Source organism: Rosa chinensis, chromosome 1, assembly GCF_002994745.2.
Source record: "Rosa chinensis cultivar Old Blush chromosome 1, RchiOBHm-V2, whole genome shotgun sequence".
Lineage (NCBI taxonomy): Eukaryota > Viridiplantae > Streptophyta > Magnoliopsida > Rosales > Rosaceae > Rosa > Rosa chinensis.
In genome coordinates this window covers 46757930-46779084 of record NC_037088.1, presented here as the reverse complement: position 1 = coordinate 46779084, position 21155 = coordinate 46757930, and the positions used below count along the sequence as shown (strand labels likewise).

The 21155-nt window shown below is 41.1% G+C and overlaps 2 protein-coding genes across 3 annotated transcripts; both read right to left on the bottom strand.

Moving 5' to 3' along the window:
* On the bottom strand, window positions 1–2997 carry LOC112181157 (ankyrin repeat-containing protein At5g02620). Its single transcript, XM_024319639.2, has 3 exons — window positions 2520–2997; window positions 1950–2365; window positions 1–1454 (listed from the first exon to the last, which is right to left on the bottom strand). Exons 1-3 carry the CDS (start codon window positions 2974–2976, stop codon window positions 234–236), a joined length of 2094 nt encoding a protein of 697 aa, XP_024175407.1. The 5' UTR covers window positions 2977–2997; the 3' UTR covers window positions 1–233.
* A 1080-nt stretch (window positions 2998–4077) lies between these two features.
* Window positions 4078–12395, bottom strand: LOC112181211 ((+)-neomenthol dehydrogenase). 2 transcript variants are annotated; one of them, XM_040515966.1, is made up of 5 exons: window positions 12320–12359; window positions 5793–6039; window positions 5418–5492; window positions 5157–5333; window positions 4078–4965 (listed from the first exon to the last, which is right to left on the bottom strand). In XM_040515966.1, exons 1-5 carry the CDS (start codon window positions 12337–12339, stop codon window positions 4588–4590), a joined length of 897 nt encoding a protein of 298 aa, XP_040371900.1. In that variant the 5' UTR covers window positions 12340–12359; the 3' UTR covers window positions 4078–4587. The 2 variants fall into 2 exon arrangements, with proteins under 2 accessions (XP_040371900.1, XP_024175420.1); XM_024319652.2 differs by having other exon boundaries at window positions 4079–4965; window positions 5793–6042; window positions 12320–12395.
* Window positions 12396–21155: the final 8760 nt, after the last annotated feature.

The window sequence follows — 21155 nt, the reverse complement described above, 5'->3', positions numbered from 1 at the left end:
TTACAAAATAAAAATAAATGTAGTGGGAAACGTAGTGGGTTTCCATAACTTTTATCTACCTCACCACACACTCTTAAAAAATAATAATAATTAAAAAAAAAAAAACCTCCCCACACACAATGTGCGTAGGCCCATGCTAGTTCAAATTAAGAGAAGGAAGCTAACTAGTAATATGTGGCTCACATGCTCCAGAGTCCAGACATTCCTATCAATCATTTGTGAGGTGAAGGCCTTTAATATGAATGATATCCTTGATTATAGGTGCTATGAACATCTGAGTTTTGGCTTCCCATTTCAGGGTCCTCATCAGCCACCCCAATTTCTCTTCTTCTTTTCTTCCACTTCGACTTTCGTAGGCAATGAACAACCAGCATAACACCTAGCCAAATAAAAACTGTTCCCAGAATTCCAATGCTTATAGTCAAAAAGGCTACAAACAACAATTCATTTTTCGGATTATGTGGCATGATAACCCATGTCGCTGCAACAAACCCTGTTGCCATGAATGCCACAGCTACCCACAGTACCTTATGAGCAACCCTCAACAACCTTATCAATGGCTTTCTCCGATATGGAATGATACTCATAAGAACAACAACTATCGAGAGTGATGTGAATAGCGCGACATAATTGCTTATTTCAAACACCTTGAAAGCAGTTGTTGTGCCTGCTATTGACTTCCCTTTCATATGTTCATCCTGATAAACACCACCCGGGGGACTAATGCCAGCAGCAAAAGTAACCGTTGCGATCAAAATGGCAACTAGTGTTATAGTGTTCCTTGCATTCTGTAGTGCCTCTGTATATACTTTTTCATGTTTCCTTCGCCGGCTGTAGAAAATCTCAGTACTCGTTTCTGTTTGGTTCCATTTGCTTGGATAGTGTTGTCTCGCAAAAGTTTGCAAAAGAAACTCATGCTTCTTCTGTCTTTCATATTCCAGTCCCTCTTTAACTTCAAATGCTGATCCAACTTGCTGCTGACGTGATGAGCCTTCCCCAACCTGAAGCTGAGGCGATGACTTGCTAGATGGTGGGGATGGCAGCTTAGGCGATGACTTGCTAGATTGCGGTGATGGCAGCTTAGGTGAAGACTTGCTGGATTGGGGTGATGGAAAAGGTGTTGACATCTGGGACATAGGTGCTGATGATCTTGATGGGGACTTGGATGCAGCAGACCAAGCTATGGACAACTGCAGTTCATGCTCTTTAAAAAATTGTGCTCGTTTTGGAATGTTTTCAGGAAGTGTCACTGGCTGAGTAGTGGCTTTATCTGCTTTTGGTGAAGTAGATAACAGTTCAATCCTTGTTTTACCTCCTGCTTTCATTAGCATGGCTTCAAGACGCTGATTGTCTTCACTTTCCTTGCTCTGTTTGAGGAGGTCAAGGGCTGTCAGTCCTTCATTGTTTCTAGAATTGAGCTCCACTTTTTTTTTGCTGATTAGGTATTCTGCTATCTGGGACAAGAGAAGATAAAATTAATCAATCTCAGCCAAGGCCTTATTAACGCACTTTTTTCGCTATGGCTGTAAGAACATTAGGGATGGATGAGTAATTTCGGTCTTGTATTTTTTTTTCCTTCAATGGACCAAAATTTCATAATGACACAATGACATAATGCTTAAAAATAGTAAAATACCTCAAGTTTCATGGCAGAACACTTATATTATACGTTTGTTTTTTAATCTGACCTTTTCATTCATTTTGCAGTTCCATTGTTGTAACCAAGTATGGTATATGTCATTTTCTTTTTTGCAAGGATAAGTCAGTCTATTATGACTACAAGATGCAGGTAATAACAAATTTAGCAAGGTTTCTTAACCGAAAGATGAATACATTTAGGCAAGTTACATACTCTCAAGGTGCAGAAAAACTTCAGTTCTATATTCTGGTCGAAAATCGAAATTATCAATCACCATTATTACTTTGCTTAATACTCTTGAAAAACTCACCTTATGTTGTGCTTCAGAAACTGCAAGATGTAGGAGGGTATTACTATAACAGTCTCGACAGTCAAAGAAATCCACATCATCACAGACACAGGTCAAGTATACAATAGCATCATAGCGCCCATATTTCACAGCCAAGTGGAACACTGTCTCTCCGGCTTTTGTAACTATCTGAAAAGATGGTTTAGCCATTGAGACAAAAACCTGAAGGACTGAGATTTTGTAGTTTATTGCTGCCAAGTGCAAGGGTGTGTGACCACTGAGATTGCGCTGCTGAGCAAGCTTTGGATCAAGCTTGAGGAGTGTCCAGGTTATCTCCCTGTTTTCTTTGCTAGTTGCATAGTGCAATGGATAGTTTCCTTTCTCATCAACCATATAAGCAAGGTCAGGACACACTCTTAGCAACTCTTTAACAACATCTGCACCACCAATAAAGATACCATTTATACATATGTAAACAGAAATATAGCTGAAACCATAAAGAAAATGTACTAAACTAGAAATAATTGAAATGTCATTTCCATATTAATTTATACTTGAATGAAAAACTTTAATAGATACTTGGTTACTTACCCTTGTGTCCACCAGACACAGCCAAGTGTATACACGCTTGATCAAACCCTTCTTTCCCTAAACCCAGCATCCCAGGCTCTTTCAGTAAGAGCCTCACCACATCAAGATGACCATAGCTACATGCCAGAGAAAGTGCACTGATTTTCTCTTTACTGTTAAGCTTACTAGCTACTTCAGGATTAGCTTCCAGTAGGATGTTTAAAATCCGGGGATTTCCTGTTCGACAAGCTTCATGGACTGGAGTCTCCTGGTTCTTATTCTCAGCAGCAACCATGTCCGGGCACAAAGAAACAATTTCAGATGCCATTTCAAGGCATCCAAACTTTGACACAAGGTGTAATGGCGTGTTCAGAGTATCAGCTTCTCTATGCTCGAGAATTCCTTCATTTTCTCGGACTAAGCTAGCAAATGTGACTATGTCCTTTCTCTCGATTGCCTCTAAAATCCTGAAATCCATTGTGACCTCTTTGTTTTTGGAGAAATTAATTGCAATTTCTGTCACCAAATCCAAACAAGTACTATATATGCAAAAGGAAGGTGCTTTGAAAGTTTGCTACAATTGCTTGGGTGGAACAGAGAAATCTGTTCACATGCATTGACAAACCAATAAATTAAGATACAAGTTGTGTGCAAAAAGTCCTCCCAGCATCTTCAAAGCAAGTTCATGATGGCAAGATAATCTTGAAGACCACAAAATCTTCAGAAAATTAAAGACCTGAAAAATGAAAGCTGATGGAGGTGGTGATAGGTTCCTGGAAAACCAGATTTGGGACCCCATATCCCATGCAAGTCTACGTACTGGGAAACTTCGTTTGACATTTGAAGCATCGTTCTAGATTAACCAACAACCGCGTAAAGTTGGACAAAGTATGCAAATGCAGGCAAATACTTCCAAGAGTCGACTTTGACACTTCAGTTTCTTTGTTTCGGACAGAACTTAACAAGAGCTTGTTGTACAGAAGTCAACAAAAGTCAATTCACCTGACCTCTGGACTATCACACAACTCAATTGTTAAAGAATCTAAATTTAAGATAGAAAAATTTCTCGACACTCTTTGTTGAACAGTAAGAACATCTGGAAATCAAACATTAAGCTTAAGACAGTACAAAAGCAAGCCAACTAGTGGAAAGTTGACACTCACTATCAAAACATACTAGGCCTAACAATAACCATTTATTAAAAAAAGAATAATGAAATTAAGTCTTCCATACTTGTATAATCAAGTGTGTTCTATAAATTCTGTCCATAGAGTTTGCAGCTTATTCACATAGATTGATGTTACTGCGGGACATGGGTTCTTAGAAACGACTTTTGGGACCACCAACATTACTTGAGTCTACTGGGAAACTTCATCCGAGTGTCATTGTAGCATGGACTTTTCGAGCATGCTTCTTAATCAATCGCACAACCGTGTAAAGTTTGGAGAAATTATTGCCGAGCTAATTGAAAGATAAGTATGTAATGCAAGCAAAAACAAGTATGTAAATGCAGAAAACACATATAAAGCAAGGGAGCTATAAGCCCCAACTGTTAATGATTGTGATTTGTTTAACCAAGGAGCCAAAGTTGACTTAATGGCTTGAATTGATTTGTTTAACCATGATTAGGTGCTATTGTTTACAGATCTCTATTTTTATTTTCAATAAATTAATTGACATTTCCTTCAAAGATAAAGTAGTGTAGCTATTGGCCATTAATTAGCTAATTGCTATACCTTCAGACTGGGTGTTGCCTTTTTGTGCATTAATTCGTACGTTTTCATGCTGTCAATTATTGGTGTTTTATGCAGTGCATCTTCTCTGCTGCTGATGTTTAGAAGTGAGAACTAATAACTTTTCATATACTTACCAACGAGAATACATATATAATGACTTATAGTGTACCTATCTTAAACTGATAATGTGTTGCTAACAGTCACAGATTGCTTATTGTAGAACCAGAAGAGCAGCTACTAGCATCATTTTCTTAGTCTCCTCAGAAATTGGATAGATTGCTTATGAATAAGCCATTCAAGGATCACTATTGGAGGATCACCATTACATGAATTGGTAAAATGGTACTTTATACTCAAAAGGATGATGCTTCTTGTTGAAAGAAGAAGATACCGGAGGGATTGCCATTTGGAAACACAGCTAGCCTGGTAACATTTTCAGCAGCTTCATCAGTGGTTAAGATGCCTGCATTGAAGGTCATATCTGTTTTGACGAATCCAGGGCAGACGCAATTGACACAGAAATTTTTGTACTTCTTGGCCAGAATTCTAGTGTATGCATTCAAGGAAGCTTTGGAGAGTATATAAGCAGAAAGTGAAAGTGGCCAGCCTTTGGTTTCTAGCATATCTTCTTTGAAGTCTTTTAGAAACTCATTCAGAACCTCATCTACCCTCTCCTCTGTAAGTTTCTCAGCATCACCTAACACCCCTTTGGCCCACTCGTTCGGTATAAGCTAAAACAAAATGCATGATATGAGATTTTCAGTTTAACTTTGGATATCTTGTTATTCTATAAGCAATAGGCCTCCTACAGGGAAAAGTCTATACAACCAGTGTGTATATACTATATAGAATGTCCAGCTCACAATAAGTACTTAATTTGGTGAATTTTATAAGGATGCCAAAATAGGAACATTCATCATACCTTTAACCTCCCTGCGCCAGAACTAATATTGACTACTCTTGGTGAATCCGATAGCTCAAGGAGAGGAACAAGTGCTTCGGTAATTCTCTTGGTGCCGTAGTAGTTTGTTTTTAGACATTCTTTGCCTAACTCGTATGTCTGAGTTGCAAAATCACTCCAGTGGACGTCCATACCTTCCTGCATCAAGTTGAAGAAATTATATATGTGCTCTTTTGTTGGCCAATGTCACATCCACATCATATAAACTGAAGATCGACTTACCTTTCCCCTATTTGCAGCTGCAGCTATGAAAGCTTCAGGTTCGTTAGTGAGTCCATTGACTGCTGCATTGTTCACCTGTGTAATTTCCAACAGTTTTGATCTTAATTTGTTACATCTGTGACACAAACTGAGATCGAATTCAAAGAAAAGTATGATACCTTTCCTGTAACTTGGAATTAAAACGAGTTAAAATTACGTACGTACAACATACTGAACATAGTGGATAAATAAATATTAATTGTCATGTTACATATGCTGCTGCAGTTCTAGATTCGCATAAAGTAGATGAAGCAGGATGTCAGTACAGTTTACAAGGTATATTCTATGAAAGACATTCAACATGAGCATGAACAAAGCGATAGACAAGTTTCATACCAAGATATCCAGTTTTCCAAAATGGGTTTTGACAAAATCTGCGAGGGAAGCGATGCTATCAGGGTCTGTGACATCAAGCTGATGAAAAACAACAACGTTAGAGAGGCAACACTCTTTCAGTTTCTCAACAGCTTCAATACCCTTCTTCTCATCTCTAGCAGTTAATACTGTCATGACCCCATTTGTAGCTAGTTGCTTTACTATTCCAAATCCAACCCCCTTGTTTGAACCTGTAACAACTGCATACCTTCTGAAAAAAAAAACAAAATTCGTATTAAATATAAAAGTGTTGTAGGAGAATTGAATTGTGTGTTATCATTGATAATAGGAGCCCTTTAAATAGGGAGTTACAAGATACCCAAAAGGTAATAGAATCCGATTACAATTGAATACCTAAAACACATTCCTATTACAACTCTAAACCCTAGTTTGTAGAGGCACACATTATGTCGATATCCTTCAACACTCCCCCTTGTGCCGCTCAAACTTGGTGATGACGCTTTAATTGTTGCCTCGTTAAAAACCTTGCCAGGTAACAAAAACCCTGTGGGACAAAAATAACCCTGGTCGAAGGACAAAAAGAGCACAACACGTCCTTCACTCTTCGAGATCGAACATGTAGACATCATGCCTCCCCCTGATGTCAATATCTCCCCCTGATTGCTACAATCATGGGAGTTCGGATAACTTTCTCAATCCGATGCTCTTCACATGTTTCTCGAAGGTGGATTTTGGTAACGACTTAGTAAATAAGTCCGCTACATTATCCTCTTATCGGATTTGGTTCACTTCAGTATTTAGAAGTGCTTGTTGTCATTTTGATGGAGGGGAGGAGGAGCACGCAAGGTGGCATTTTGCCTTATGGGGTCCGATCCCACACTTCCGTCGTCTCTTTTCTCTGTAGGGATAGAACAAGCCCATATCAATCGTACCTCTCAAATATCGAAATATTGTCTTTATACCAATCTAATGGTGTTGCATTGGCGCGGGGCTATGTCTAGCCAACAAGTTCATAATAATTGAGGTGTCCAGTCTTGTATTGTGCTAAGTACAATAATGCGCCTATTGTACATAAGTAAGCACTTCTGCTATTAACACGTCTTCGTCATCATCCCTGGGACGAAACGGATCCCTTTTAGGGCCAAGACTACGGACGACCATGGTGCATCTTTGACTTTATCAAAAATGTCTCTTGACACGGTATACAAGTTCTGAATTTAGACAAAACCGTGTTCTCCCAAGGTCATTCCTCTCAAACTCGGATTTCAGGTGTTCAGCGGTTTCCCTTAACTCTCAAGGGTTCCAATTATGTTTATCAACATAAACCGCGACCATTGCAAATCCGGAACTTGTCATGGAAACGCGTGGGCATAGTTCATCATATCCCTTCCCAATCAAGTAGTCATTTTAATGAGCATTTCAACCTCGTTGCAAATGCGCTCTGTGGTCTAGAGCCACTTGACTTGGGTAAATAAAGTCCATAAGAACCTTCATTATATTATGTATCTAGATCCCCATAGAGATACGTATTGACCACATTCGTAAGCTGCATATTCAGTTATTTGGAAACTACCAAACTGATAAGGTAGTGGAGTGCAATGACATCCATTACGAGAGAATATGTCTTCTCGTAGTCGATTCCAGGGCGTTGTGAGAAACCTTGCGCCATAAGGCGAGATTACCATCTCTTTTTCTCATCACGCTATCTAACGAGGACCTATTAATGTCAATAGGTTTTATGTTAGGAGGTGTTGGCATCTCATACCTGAAATCCTTCATCTTCGTTAGTGAATCCAATTCAACTTGGATCGCATCTTTCCATTTAGGCCAATTTTCTCTACATTGGCATTCTTCAACGGAGTAAGGTTTGATGTCATTGGTCTCAATAATTCCACGTCCTCATGTACACTAGTGTAGTTTGTAGAGATCTCTATATTCTTAGGAATTGGTTCTAACATTGAGGCGTCCCCCAACGATGTCTCTTGGACATAACCACAATCCAAAATATTCTCATGAGACGGATTATGAGTATCAATGATCAATGGATCAAGTTGTGCCAAACTCGCTCTCTTCTTAGGGCGAGAATCCATCGAACCTATGGGTCTCCTACTCTCTCTAGCGGAACCCATGGCCTATGACGCCATTATGCCACCTTTGTGGCGTCACCATACTACCATCCATGGTAGTGGTGCAGTACCCATCTTCTCTAGGTGGCACCATGTCCTCTTGTGGGGACATCAATCCTTGCAGGCATGTTTGCAGCAGGTATATGTGATCTCGTCACTTTTAGGGGATCAAGATGAGACATAGTGGGGACAGACCACGACAATTCCTGTCGTTCCTGTTGAACATTGACGTTCTAATCTCTCCCTAACGACGGGAAGACTGTCTCATCAAAGTGACAATTCGCAAACCCAGCGAAATAGAGATCGCCTGTCAAGGGTTCTACATAGCGGACTTATAGTTGGAGACTCATGTCCAACAAATATATATATATATATATATATATGCATTCGTTGCAATGACTCATGTTGATGCGCTGTGGCGACACAATTGGCATATGAACCGCACACTCAAATATGCATAAATACGAGATATTAAACTCGAACCCAGTCACTAGCTGTAACGCAAACAAAAGTTGAGTGGCTGCTATGAGTCGTAGACGAATTAGCATAGCTGCATGCGTTATTGCATAACCCAAGCTGAAATATTGGTGCGCATTACCAATGTCCGGGCTACCATCGTAGTCGTTTAAGGGCGGCTTTTCCGCGAGACCAATTGGGTGTGTACATGGGAATATGATACTTGATATCAATACCCAATGAAATGCAATAGTCAGCGAAAACTATCGATGTAAACTCTCTAGCATTATCAAGTCAAATTGACTTAGTGGGATGATCTGGGTAGTGAGCCCGTAGCCATATGTTATGTGCTAGGAGTGTAGTATAAGCAGCATTACAAGTGGATAATGGCACAACACGTGACCAGCGTGTTTGCGTATCAACCAACACCATAAAACATCTATATGGTCCGCAAGTTGGTTGATCAAATCCATAGAATTCCCTTAGATTCTTTGTGAGAATGGAATTCTTTCCTCAATCTCCTTTGCATAGGATGGTCTCAATCCTAAATAACAGGTTTTACAGAACGAAACATGAGCTTTATAATCAACCAATTTGGTTAAGCCATAATGTCACAATAGACTTGAGAAGTAGACAGAGGAGTTTATGGGGTCAATGCCATGTATTTGCCGCAGGGGGTAGGCGGCGCCGGCCATGTATGGCCGGTCTTTGCACAATCATGGCGCCATGAGGCGCATGTGCAGCTCCTCGAACCAATTCTTGGTTCTTACTTTTCTTCGTTCTGAAAATGGATGTTCGTGTAAAGTCTATAATACACGGATCATCATGTCAAAGCCTATATGTGTCAAAATCCCATAAGTCATGTCTCATGACATGGTTGGATTCAATAACTCAATAACTCAAATAGTGGTTGCATACAACCCACTAGAGCGACACATAAGTTTCTCTAATACTCGTTTATGTCCGTAGTCATTAGAGGTGATGCAAAGGAACTCTGTCCATTCTCATAATGTGTTTCCACATGAAAACCATTGGCTCTTATATAATAAAGTTCGAATTAAGGTATGTCCAAGACATTAAGTAAACGAATTGACACTTTATTAATAGCCAATGATTACATCAAGGTTTCCAAAGTCTAATCCAAAATAAAACCAAAGTAAGACACATTGTAGTCACTCTATCCATTTGGTAACTCCAATCAAATATGACCAGGAAAGTAGAGAGAGATGTTGGTGGAGCAAGGCTCTCTTAAGTACCAATAATCTCAATGACTTTCCTAGACATCACATTTTATTGGGTCCGCCACATAAGAAAGAGTTTAAGACAATTGTCATTTATTGACTTAGGCAAATTGCCATTACAAAAGTTCTTGGAAAAACAAAAAGGACTAATCTAATCAAAGTCTGTTGCATCCATGTGCACATCATCTTCAGCTTTGAAGTCCTCTATGGTGAGATTGACATCTCCACCATCTTCTTCTTCTTCTGCAAGGTACACTTCTTGCTCTCTCATGTCCCTATATGCCCTGTAGCTTGCAGCTAGTTCCTCACTTGCCTTGCATTGCTTGAACCAATGCTCAATTGATCCACATCGATGACACTCATCATTGCGGTTGCCTCCCTTTAATTGAGGTGCACGTTGTGCACGTTGCGGGCGTTCCCTAGGAGGGTTGGTGCCACCACCACGACCCATTAAGCCACCATTACGGCTAGGGATACCACGACCCCCTCTCCCACGTGTGGCATTACTACCACGTGTATCCACACCAAACTTGCGGTTTCCTTCCTGGTTAGGGCGGTTATATGGGCTCATACGTCCCTCATGTCCCCCATTCTTAGGGTACCGCTCCTTGCGCCCTCTTTTGGGTGCATTATAATTCGCCTCATGAACGCTCTTAGTTCCAATGGGCCTTGAATTATAATTTCTCACGAGTATGTTATCATGTTTCTCAGCTACAGATATGATATTGATAAGCTGATGAAATCTTGTGATCCGTCCAGCATTGACTTCAGTATGGTATTGCTTTGATACCACAATGGCTGAAACAGGGAAGGTGGAGAGAGTTTTCTCAATTAGCTCTTGCTCTGTGACAGGTTGTCCACAAAACCTCAACATGGACTGTATGCGAAGAGCTTCTGAATTATATTCAGCAACAGACTTGAAGTCAGCAAAGCGCAGATTGTTCCATTGAACCTTCAAGTCAGGGAGGAGGGAATCTTGGACATTGCCAAAGCGCTCTTCTAGCGCTACCCATAGCTCTCTTGCATCCTTGATCGACATATACTCCAATCTGAGTGCCTTGTCCATATGGCGTCGCATCAAGATAACTGCTTGAGCATGCTTTGTAGATGTTCGGTTGAACTCAATATCCGGGTTAGGTGCCTGGATTATGGGTAATATTCCCTTGGAAGTGAGATGATTCTCAACATCGGTTACCCAACTGTGGTAATCCGAGCCTGTTGAGTCAAGCATGGGAAAGTCGAGTCTAGGTTCATTCAACATCCTGAAAATAAGAAGAGAAGATATATTAGTTTCGGAGTTAAACTTCCACGAAAACTAAAATAATAAGATTTCCGAGCTATGCTACCAAGAAATCAATTTCCAAGAATCTCTTTTGGATTAGACCAAACAATGATGTCTAATATGGTCACAATTTGATGCTTGCGGACGCTCTTAGTCCAAGCATTGTGAACGCTCTTATTTCACACGAACGCTCTTAGTTCGTTTAATTATGAACACTCTTAGTTCATACGAACACTCTTAGTTCGTTAAGCATGAATCCCCACAATTCCGCTTTGTTAAATATCAAAATCATTTGGCAACATATATTCCAATATTTGCAGGAAATAAAAGGAATTTAAATACAAGAAAGCAGCAACCTTAATCGTAAAAACTTACTTGATAATTTAAAACTTTGCTTCACGATTCTTTATACACGCGCGTGTTGATGCAGGCGTGTAGCTAAAATAGGATTGCTGGAATTTGGTCGGAAATTGGCAGTTAGTGGGCTGCCCTTCTCCCTTCCCCCTTTTTTTCTTTTTTTCGGGTCCAACCCTTTTCGTCCTCCTTTTTTTTTCTTTTCAGGCCCAAGCCCGCTCCTCCCCCTTTCCTTTCCTTTTTTTTTTCTTTCTTCTTTTTTTTTCTTTGGCCGGGTCCCTCCTTTTTTCTGTTTTTTTTTTCTCGGTCTTCTTCTTCTTCATTTCTTCCTTCTGTTTTCTTCGTTCGGTGCTGCACGGGCTATGCAGCAGGAAATTGCAGAGCTGAGGGCTGCTGGGCTGCGTTGGCTGGTGGGATGGCAGGAGCGTGTGCTGCTGGGCGCTCGGGCTGCAGGTGGTGGGCTGCTGGGCGTAGGGAGTGGCAGGAGGCTGCTTGCGGTAGGAGGCTGGGGCGTGCGCGGCTGCAGGTAAAAGCAAGCGGCTGGGGCAGTGCGGGCTGTGCAGGGAGGCTGGCTGAAGGCTGGGCTGCAGAGGCTTTGCGTTGCGGCAGGGAGGTTGCAGGCGAAGATGTGCAGGTTGCAGCGGGCTGGTGTGCAGGCTGCAGCACGGGCTGCGTAGGTGTGCAGGGAGAGCTGCGCGGGGGGGGGGGGGGGGGGGGGGGGCTGAGGCAGCAGGGGCTGCAGGAGGTGTGCGGCAGATTTTGTGAGAGATAGTTTTAGGGTTTTTTTTTTTCGGCTAGGGTTAGAACTCGTGCTGATAACGTGTTGTAGGAGAATTGAATTGTGTGTTATCATTGATAATAGGAGCCCTTTAAATAGGGAGTTACAAGGTACCCAAAAGGTAATAGAATCCGATTACAATTGAATACCTAAAACACATTCCTATTACAACTCTAAACCCTAGTTTGTAGAGGCACACATTATGTCGATATCCTTCAACAAAAAGAATATATTAGGTGTTATTGTGGCCAAGGAGTTTTGTATGAATCTTAAAAAATATCAGGTAGCACCTCTTCACTGTTTCTGCCATTGTTGATAGGATGAGAGCTTTCTAATTTTCTGGTTTTGTATTGCTACTATATAGTTATAAATTGGATTTTGGTTTTGTAATCATCGACTTTGTCATTTTTCTATTGGTTTGTAGTGTTTGGAATAACTAGGTTGTCCTCCTTTGTTAGATTCTTTTGATGATTGATTAGATTACTTATTAAGTTTTGATAAAGGAAGGAAGAGTACTCTGTTGCCACTTCATAGGTCCCTGCAATGGAGGTATTGAGGTCATACATCAGTATATGTCTGGCAGCTATACTCTTCTTCTCCCTCTCCGTTTTTTTTTTCTTTTGGGTCAACAAACTATGAGACAATAATGTAAAACCCAGATATATATGTGTGTGTGTGTGTGGGCATGCATATATATGCTAGGTTCGCATACCTAGACAGACTTTCAGCATGTGCTTGAAAGAGATAGAGATGTGTATTATATGCGCATTTTTATCGTACCAAGATCTCCAGTTTCCCAAATTGAGTTCTGACAAATTCCTCAAAGAGTAGCAATCCTTGCAGGGTTTCTCACATTCAGCTGATGGAAAGAAAACCACAAGGTCAGTAAGGCCGAACTCTCAGAATTTTTCAACTGCTCTAAAGCAGTTAACACAGTCATGACCATTAGGTTTTTTTTTTTAAAAAAAAAAAAAAAAAAAAAAAAAACACAGTCATGACCATTTTTGAAGGCAGACTTGAACCTGTCCAAGTTCCAATCAGTTAAGCGGAAATAGAACAATATGATTGATTTACTAGATGGTGTCCCACTACTAGTTGTAACCATGAAGCATCAAGCTAACTAGCTTTTTGTTAAATTTCTGCACTTTATTAATTAAGGTGATTTTGGCACTAACTACAGAAATAGTTGGTAGAATTCTCAAGATGATGTGAAGTACTGTTGGAGAGGAAAGATCCCACATTGGAAAAGTGATAAATAAAATATAACTTATAAGTGGGTGTATCAGACCCAATTGTACTGAGGCTTTTTGTAATTAAAACTCAACACTTAATAGGTGGTTAAGTTGGGACAGTATCGGTATAATGGTTGGTCACATGCCACACTTGTCGTTGTTTAACAGTTATAACATTATAAGATAAAGAATAGACCAGAAGGATTGCCAACAGTTATCCTCAAAACATTTTCAGCCAGCTTTATCAATCGTTAAGATGCCAGCATTGAAGGTCATATCAGTGCTGACAAATCCAGGGCAAATGCAATTAACGCAGAAATTTGGGTATTTCTTGGCCACAATTCTAGTGTATGCCCCCTTGGTGGAGCTAGCTAGTGTTGACAACTCTTGGTGACTCGGACAGATCGAGGAGGGGAAGCAGTGCTTCGGTTACTTGCTTGGCACCACAGTATAGTTTTTTTTTAGACATTCTTCAGCTCATATATTTGAGTTATTATTGCACTCCAATTTACTTCTGCACCTCCCTACATCAAGGAGGAGAAAATTTACATGTTCTCAGGTTGGACAAATGTTGCATCCCTAATTTTGTTTGACAATCAATTTACTTTAACCATACCAGCTGCAGCAGCTATGAAAGCTTCACGGTCGACTTTAATGGTTCCACCAACCCCTGCATTGTTTACCTGTAGAAGTTCCAAAGGTCCTTATCTTTCTTACATTTCAATCAAAGGTTAGAATAGTAAATGCAATCAAGAAAGTTACTTTGAGATTGTCTTTCCTATTTGTTGAACTAAGTCTAGATTCAGCTAGAAATTACAAGTAAAAGAGGATAATTGGGGATTACTAGTGTCTCTTGATCATAATAGTACTGCTCGAGTGGAAATTCACGCATTAAGTAGTTCTACTGAAATGTTAGCATAAGTTTGTGTTATGTATTTTATGACAAGCTGATAGATAAACATGTTTAAGTAAAAAGGGAATCGAGAGAGAATGTAGAGAGAATTGTGTGTCATATTATTGAGAATAGGAGCCCTATATATAGGGATTACAAATACATATTCTAATGTTATAAGGAATACTAATCCGTGTAGGATTAGGAATTCTAGAATCTTCTCTCCTATTACCACTCCTAGTTTGATTAGGCATACTAATAGCTGATTTCCTTCAACACTCCCCCTTGTGCCGCTCAAACTTGGTGGTGATGCTTTATCCGTTGTCTCGTTAAAAACCTTGCTCGAGTGAAAAACTCTGTGGGACAAAAACACCCTCGATGAGGAGAAAAAGAGTACAACACGTCCTTTATTCTTTGAGATCAAACATGTAGACATCATAACTCCCCCTGATGTCGATATCTCCCCCTGATTGCTACAATCATGGGAGTTTGGATAACTTTCTCAATCCGATGTTCTTTACATGTTTCTCAAAGGTGGATTTAGGTAATGACTTAGTGAATAAGTCCGCTACATTATCCTCTGATCGGATTGGATTCACTTCAATCTTTAGAAGTGATTGTTGTTGCTGATAATAGAAGAACTTAGGCGATATATGCTTGGTGTTGTCACCCTTGATGAAACCTAACTTCATTTGTTCAGTACAAGCTGCATTATCCTCATAAATGCATGTAGGTTCATCCGTGGTAGACTTCAAACCACAACTTCCTTGAATATGCCTAATTATAGACCTTAGCCATATACATTCAAGCATGGCTTCATGTAGAGCAATCTCTGCATGATTTGAGGAAGTTGCAACAAGGGTCTGTTTTGTAGACCTCCAAGATATCGCTGTGCTTCCCATGGTAAAGACATAACCTGTTTGGGAGCGACCTTTGTGAGGGTCAAAGAGGTACCCTGCATCAGCAAAACCCTTCAAAACATCATTGTCGTTTTGATGGAAGGGGATAGGGTGAGGCCGGCCATTCTGGACGCGGCGGCAATTCTTTGGACGGTGGCTCTTTGCCTCTTGGGGTCCGATCCCAAATTTCTGTCATATCTTTTCTCTTTGTAGGGATAAAATAGGCCCATATCAATCGTACCTCTTAGGTATCGAAAGATTGTCTTTACACCAATCCAATGGCGGCGTGTTGGCGCAGAGCTATGTCTAGCTAACAAGTTCACTGCGAATGAGATATCTGGTCTTGTGCATTGAGCTAAGTACAGTAATGCGCCTATTGCACTTAAATAGGGCACTTCGGCCTCTAACGATTCTTCGTCCTCATCCTTTGGACGAAACGGATCTTTTCCGGGCTCAAGACTATGACCGATCATGGGAGTACTCACAGGCTTTGCTTTATCTTCATTAAAGCGCCTTAGGATTTTCTGAGTGTATGCAGACTAATGGATCAAAATTCCATCACTACAGTGCTCGAGTTCTAAACCGGGACAAAACCGTGTCTTCCCAAGATCTTTCATCTCAAATTCAGATTTCAAGTATTTAGCAGTTTCCTTTAACTCATCTAGAGTTCCAATTAGGTTCATGTCATCGACATAAACTGCTACGATTGCAAATCCGGAACTTGTTCTTTTAATGAACACGCATGGGCATATTTCATTATTAATATATCCCTTCCCAATCAAGTAATCACTTAGACGTTATACCACATCCGTCTGGATTGTTTTAATCCATATAGTGAGCGTTTTAATCTTATTGAAAACGCGCTCTGTGGTTTAGAGCCACTTGATTTGGGTAGTTGAAGTCCATCTGGAACCTTCATATATATCTCTGAATCTGGATCCCTTTAGAGATATGCTGTAACATCCATAAGCTGCACGTCAAGTTTTTTCGGAAACTACCAAACTGACAAGGTAGCGGAACGTTATAACGTCCATTACGGGAGAATATGTCTCCTCGCAGTCGATCTCAGGGCGTTGTGAGAAACCTTGCGCCACGAGACGGGCTTTATATCGTACCACCTCATTTTTCTCATTACGCTTTCTAACAAAGACCCATTTATGGCCAACAGGTTTTACATCTGGGGGTGTCTGCGTTATCGACCTAAATACCTGTCTCTTTGCTAGTGAATCCAATTCAGCCTGGATCACATCTTTCCATTTAGGCCAATCCGCTCTTCGTTGACATTCTTCGACAGAGTGAGGTTCGATATCATCATATTCTATGATTCCTTTTTGCAACATGATATGCAAATGCATCATCAATTGCCATAGAATTTCTATCCATCATCTCATGTACGCTAGTGTAATTTATGGAGATCTCTCTATTCTCTGGATTTGGTTCTGACATTGGAGCGTCCCCCAATGATGTCTCTTGGACATAACCATAATCCGGAATATTCTCATGAGATGGATTATTTACATCGATGATTAATGGATTATTTTGTGCCAAACTCGCTTTCTTTCTTGGGCGAGAATCCATCGAACCTATAGGCCACCCGCGCTTCCTGGCAGGAGCTGTAGGCCTATCCACAACGTCACCAAGGGTGGGGACGTTGGCGCCATACTCATGTACACTGGAGGTGGCGTCATGTCCTCTAATTTTAGGGACATCAATCATTGCAGACATGTTTGCAGCAGGTATGTGTGATCTCGTCACTTTAGCGATATCAGAAAAGGCATCAGGCATCGATTCTGCTACGTTCTGAAGATCGAGAATTCTCCGCACTTCAATTTCGGACTGTGCGGTTCGGGGATCAAGATGAGACAGAGTGGGGACAGACCATGACAATTCTTGTCGTTCCTGTTGAACATTGATGTTCTTATCTCCCCCTAACGACGGGAAGACTGTCTCATCGAAGTGACAATCCGCAAATCTAGCGGTAAAGAGATCACCTGTCAAGGGTTCTAAATAGCGGACAATCGTTGGAGAATCATATCCAACATAAATGCCTAATCGTCGTTGAGGACCCATTTTGGTGCGCTGTGGTGGTGCAATAGGCACATAAACTGCACACCCAAATATGCGTAAGTGTGAGACATTAGGCTCATACCCAGTCACCATTTGGGACGCAGAGAATGATTGAGTGGCAGTGGGCCTCAGACGAATAAGCACAGCTGCATGCAATATTGCATAGCCCCAAGCAGAAATAGGGAGATTGGTGCGCATTACCAATGCCCTAGCGACCATTTGTAGTCATTTAATGGCGGCTTCTGTGAGACCATTTTGGGTGTAAACATGAGGAACTGGATGTTCAACTTCAATCCCAATGGACATGCAATAATCATCAACAGTTTTTGATGTAAACTCCCCAACATTGTCTAATTGTATAGACTTAATAGGATGATCAGGGTGGTGAGCCCTTAGCTTAATAATCTGGGCTAGGAGTTTAGCAAATCAGCGTTTCTAGTGGACCATAGCATAACATGTGACCAGCGTGTCGATGCATCAACTAACCCCATAAAATATCGAAATGGTCCGCATGGTGGTTGAATAGGTCCACAAATATCACCTTGGATTCTTTGCAAGAATGGTATATTTTCTTTAGTGTCCTTTGCATAGGATTGTCTCGATCCTAATTTTGCTAAAGAGCAGGCTTTGCAGAACGAATGATGGGCTTTAGAAACAACCAATGAGGATTTTGGTTGAGTCACAAAGTCAAAATTGACTTTAGAAGTAGAAATTGGAGTGAGAGGAGCAGAGGTGGCGTCAAAGCCACCCTTGGGCGGCAGGGGGATGGCGGCGCCGTCCTGTGGTGGCCGAACTTGAAGGGGAAAGGCGCCGTGAGGCGCAGATGCTCCTCCTTGATCCGAAATTCGAGTGTTACTACTTCTCGTTCTGAAAAATGGATGTCCGTGTGAAGTCTTTAAGATACGGATCATCATATCACAACCTGGGTGTCCCAAACGGTCATGCCAAAGCCTTTATGTGTCGGAATCCCATAAATCATCTCTCATAACATGATTGGATTCAATTATTCGAATAGTGGTTGCATACAACCCACTAGATCGACACATAAGTTTCTCTAAGACTCTTTTATATCCGTAGTCATTAGAGGTGATGCAAAGGAACTCTTGTCCATTCTCACAATGCGTTTCCGCATGAAAACCATTGGCTCTTATATCTTTGAAACTCAATAGGGTTCTTCCTGCCCTAGGAGCATAAAGAGCTTCGGTGAAATTTAAAATTGTGCCATTTGGCAACATAAATTGGGCTGGTCCTCGACCATGAATCAATTGAGATGATCCAACCATCGTAGTCACGGAAGATCGAGATGGTGTCATCCATAGAAATAGCTGTCTATTTCGAAGGATAGTATGTGTAGTTGCACTATCCACGAGGCATTCTAGCTCTCCGGGAAACATACTGAAAAATAATAAAGTTCAAAATTAAAACATGTCCAAGACATTGAATAAAAATAAATCGAGACTTTATTAATAATAGCCAATGATTACATCAAAGTTTCTTGACCAAAATCTAATCCAACATAAAAATCAAACCGTAGACAAATCGTAGTCATTCAATCCGTTCGGTAATTTCAATTTAGGTGTGACCAGGTAAGGTAAGGCGAGATTTTGGTGGAGCGTTGCTCACTTTTAAAACCGTTCTCTCAGATCAAACCTTGCCTAGACATCACAAGTACTCTTGAGTACGCCTAGAGGGAAAAAGTTAATACGAAAAGTCTTTTTATTGATTTAAGGCATAATTGCCATTACATAATGCTTGGAAATATAAAGGACTACACTAATCAAAATCTGCAGCATCCTTGTGCAATTCTTTGTCAGATTTGAAGTCCGCTATGGTGAGATTGACATTGGCATCATCACCACCTTCTTCTTCTTCTTCGGCAAGATAGGCTTCATGCTCTTAAAGTCTCTATATGCCTTGTAATGCGCAGCTAATTGTTTGCTTGCATTGCATTGCTTGAACCAATGCTCACTTGATCCACATCGATGACACATGTCGTTGTGATTTCCTCCCCTTAATCGAGGTGCATTATTTGCACTTGGGTGGTGTCCCCTAGAGGGGTTGGCGCCATTCCCACGGCCTTGGGTGGCTCCTCCATGTCCTGGAGTCCCACGGCCTCCTCTCCCACGTTGCCATGTATTGCCACGTGTTCGTCCTTCATTCTGACGATTACCTTCCTTTGTGGGGCTGTTATATGGACCAAAACGTCCGTTGTGTCCATTAATTTTAGGGTTCCGCTCCTTGCGCCCCCCTTTGGGTGCATTATTATAATTCGCCTCTTGAACACTCTTAGTTCCTATAGGCCTTGAATTATAATTCCTCACGAGAATATTATCATATTTCTTAGCTACAGCTATCACATTAATTAGCTGATGAAACCTCATGATCCGTCCAGTATTGTATTCAGTTCGATATTGCTTGGATAGCAAAATAGCTGAGACGGGGAAGGTGGAGAGAGTTTTCTCAATTAGTTCTTACTCTGTGACAGGTTGTCCACAGAACCCCAACATGGTTTTGAGGTGCAGAACTTCTGAATTATATTCAACTACAGACTTGAAATCTGTGAATCGTAGATTGCCCCATTGAACTTTCAAGTCAGGGAGGAGGGTATTCTTAACATTACCAAAACGCTCTTCTAGCGCAACCCATAATTCTCTAGCATCCTTAATTGCCATGTACTCCAATCGGAGTGATTTATCCATGTGACGCCTCATCAAGATGAGTGCGGTGGCATTATTCGTAGCCGTACGCTCAAATAAGAGGTCGGGATTTGGTGCCTGAATTACGGGAAGGATCCCTTTTGAAGTGAGGTGGTTCTCAACATCCGTGACCTAACTATGATATGCGGAGCCAGTTGAGTCAAGCATAGGAAAGTCAAGCTTTGGCTTCGACATCCTGAAATAAGAAGAAGAAATATATTAGTTTCGGAGTTAAAACTTTCACGACAACTAAATAATAAGATTTCCGAGCTATGCTACCAAGAAATCGATTTCCAAGAATGATTGGATTAGATTGAAACAATGATGTTTATAAGGTCATTAATCGATGCTTGCGGACGCTTTTAGTCCGAGGTCTTACGAACGCTCTTAGTTCGTTAATTGCGTGAATCCCCACGATTCCTCTTTCAATGATCGAACCCACGTTATAAGAAAGGTGGGATGTAGAAGAAGGGAGGTTTTCAAGTCCCCGAAGAAAATAGGAGAAATTATATTCGGAAAGCGGGACTTTAATGTAAATACTTACTTGGTTAATTTGAAGCTTGAAAACTTGGAAGCTTGGGTTGATGTATACGTCGATTGTGAAGTCTAGGTGGCTCGGTGTTGATGTGTAGTCGGTTGGTAGTGTAGCAGCAAGGTATACGTGCAGCAGGGGCTGCGGTAATGCTGCAGGAACAGCAGCGAAAGAGGAAGTTGGGGCGAGTGGTGCTGCAAGGCTGCAGGGGCAGCAGCAAGGCAAAGTTGCAGGCGCTCGGGCGCGCAGGTGGGAAGCAGGGGCTGCCGTGCAAGGCTGCAGGGGCAAGGGCACGCAAGCAGGCAACTGCAGACGCAGCGGTGCGCAAGCCACAGTGAAGGCTTGGCTAGCTCGGGCTAGGGGCTGCGATGTCAATGAGTTGGTTTCGGGTTTTCGGTTTTCTGTTTTGTGGCTAGAGTCGTGCTGATAACGTGTTTAAGTAAAAAGGGAATCGAGAGAGAATGTAGAGAGAATTGTGTGTCATATTATTGAGAATAGGAACCCTATATATAGGGATTACAAATACATATTCTAATCTTACAAGGAATTAATACTAATCTGTGAAGGATTAAGAATTCTAGAATCTTCTCTCCTATTACTACTCCTAGTTTGATTAGGCACACTAATAGCTGATTTTCTTCAACAAAACATATATTTTATAAAAAGAAATGTCAACAGATTGAGAAGCACATTCTTAACATACCAAGATATCCAGTTTCCCAAATCAGCATTTGACATAGTCTACAAAGGAGGTAATGCTAGTAGGGTCTGTAACATCAAATGGATGAAAAGCCACAAGGTTTGAGAG

Excerpts from the sequence above, each read along its gene's own strand:
- LOC112181211 (XM_024319652.2), bottom strand. The coding sequence starts at position 12,339 with ATGGCAGAAACAGTGAAGAG. Across the intron at positions 6,043-12,319 it reads ATGGCAGAAACAGTGAAGAG|AAGGTATGCAGTTGTTACAG; the intron begins GTGCTACCTGAT and ends TTTTTTTTTCAG. Across the intron at positions 5,334-5,417 it reads CAGCTGCAAATAGGGGAAAG|GAAGGTATGGACGTCCACTG; the intron begins GTAAGTCGATCT and ends AACTTGATGCAG.
- LOC112181157 (XM_024319639.2), bottom strand. The coding sequence starts at position 2,976 with ATGGATTTCAGGATTTTAGAGGCAATCGAGAGAAAGGACATAGTCACA. Across the intron at positions 2,366-2,519 it reads TGTGTCTGGTGGACACAAGG|ATGTTGTTAAAGAGTTGCTA; the intron begins GTAAGTAACCAA and ends TTGGTGGTGCAG. Across the intron at positions 1,455-1,949 it reads TTTCTGAAGCACAACATAAG|ATAGCAGAATACCTAATCAG; the intron begins GTGAGTTTTTCA and ends CTCTTGTCCCAG.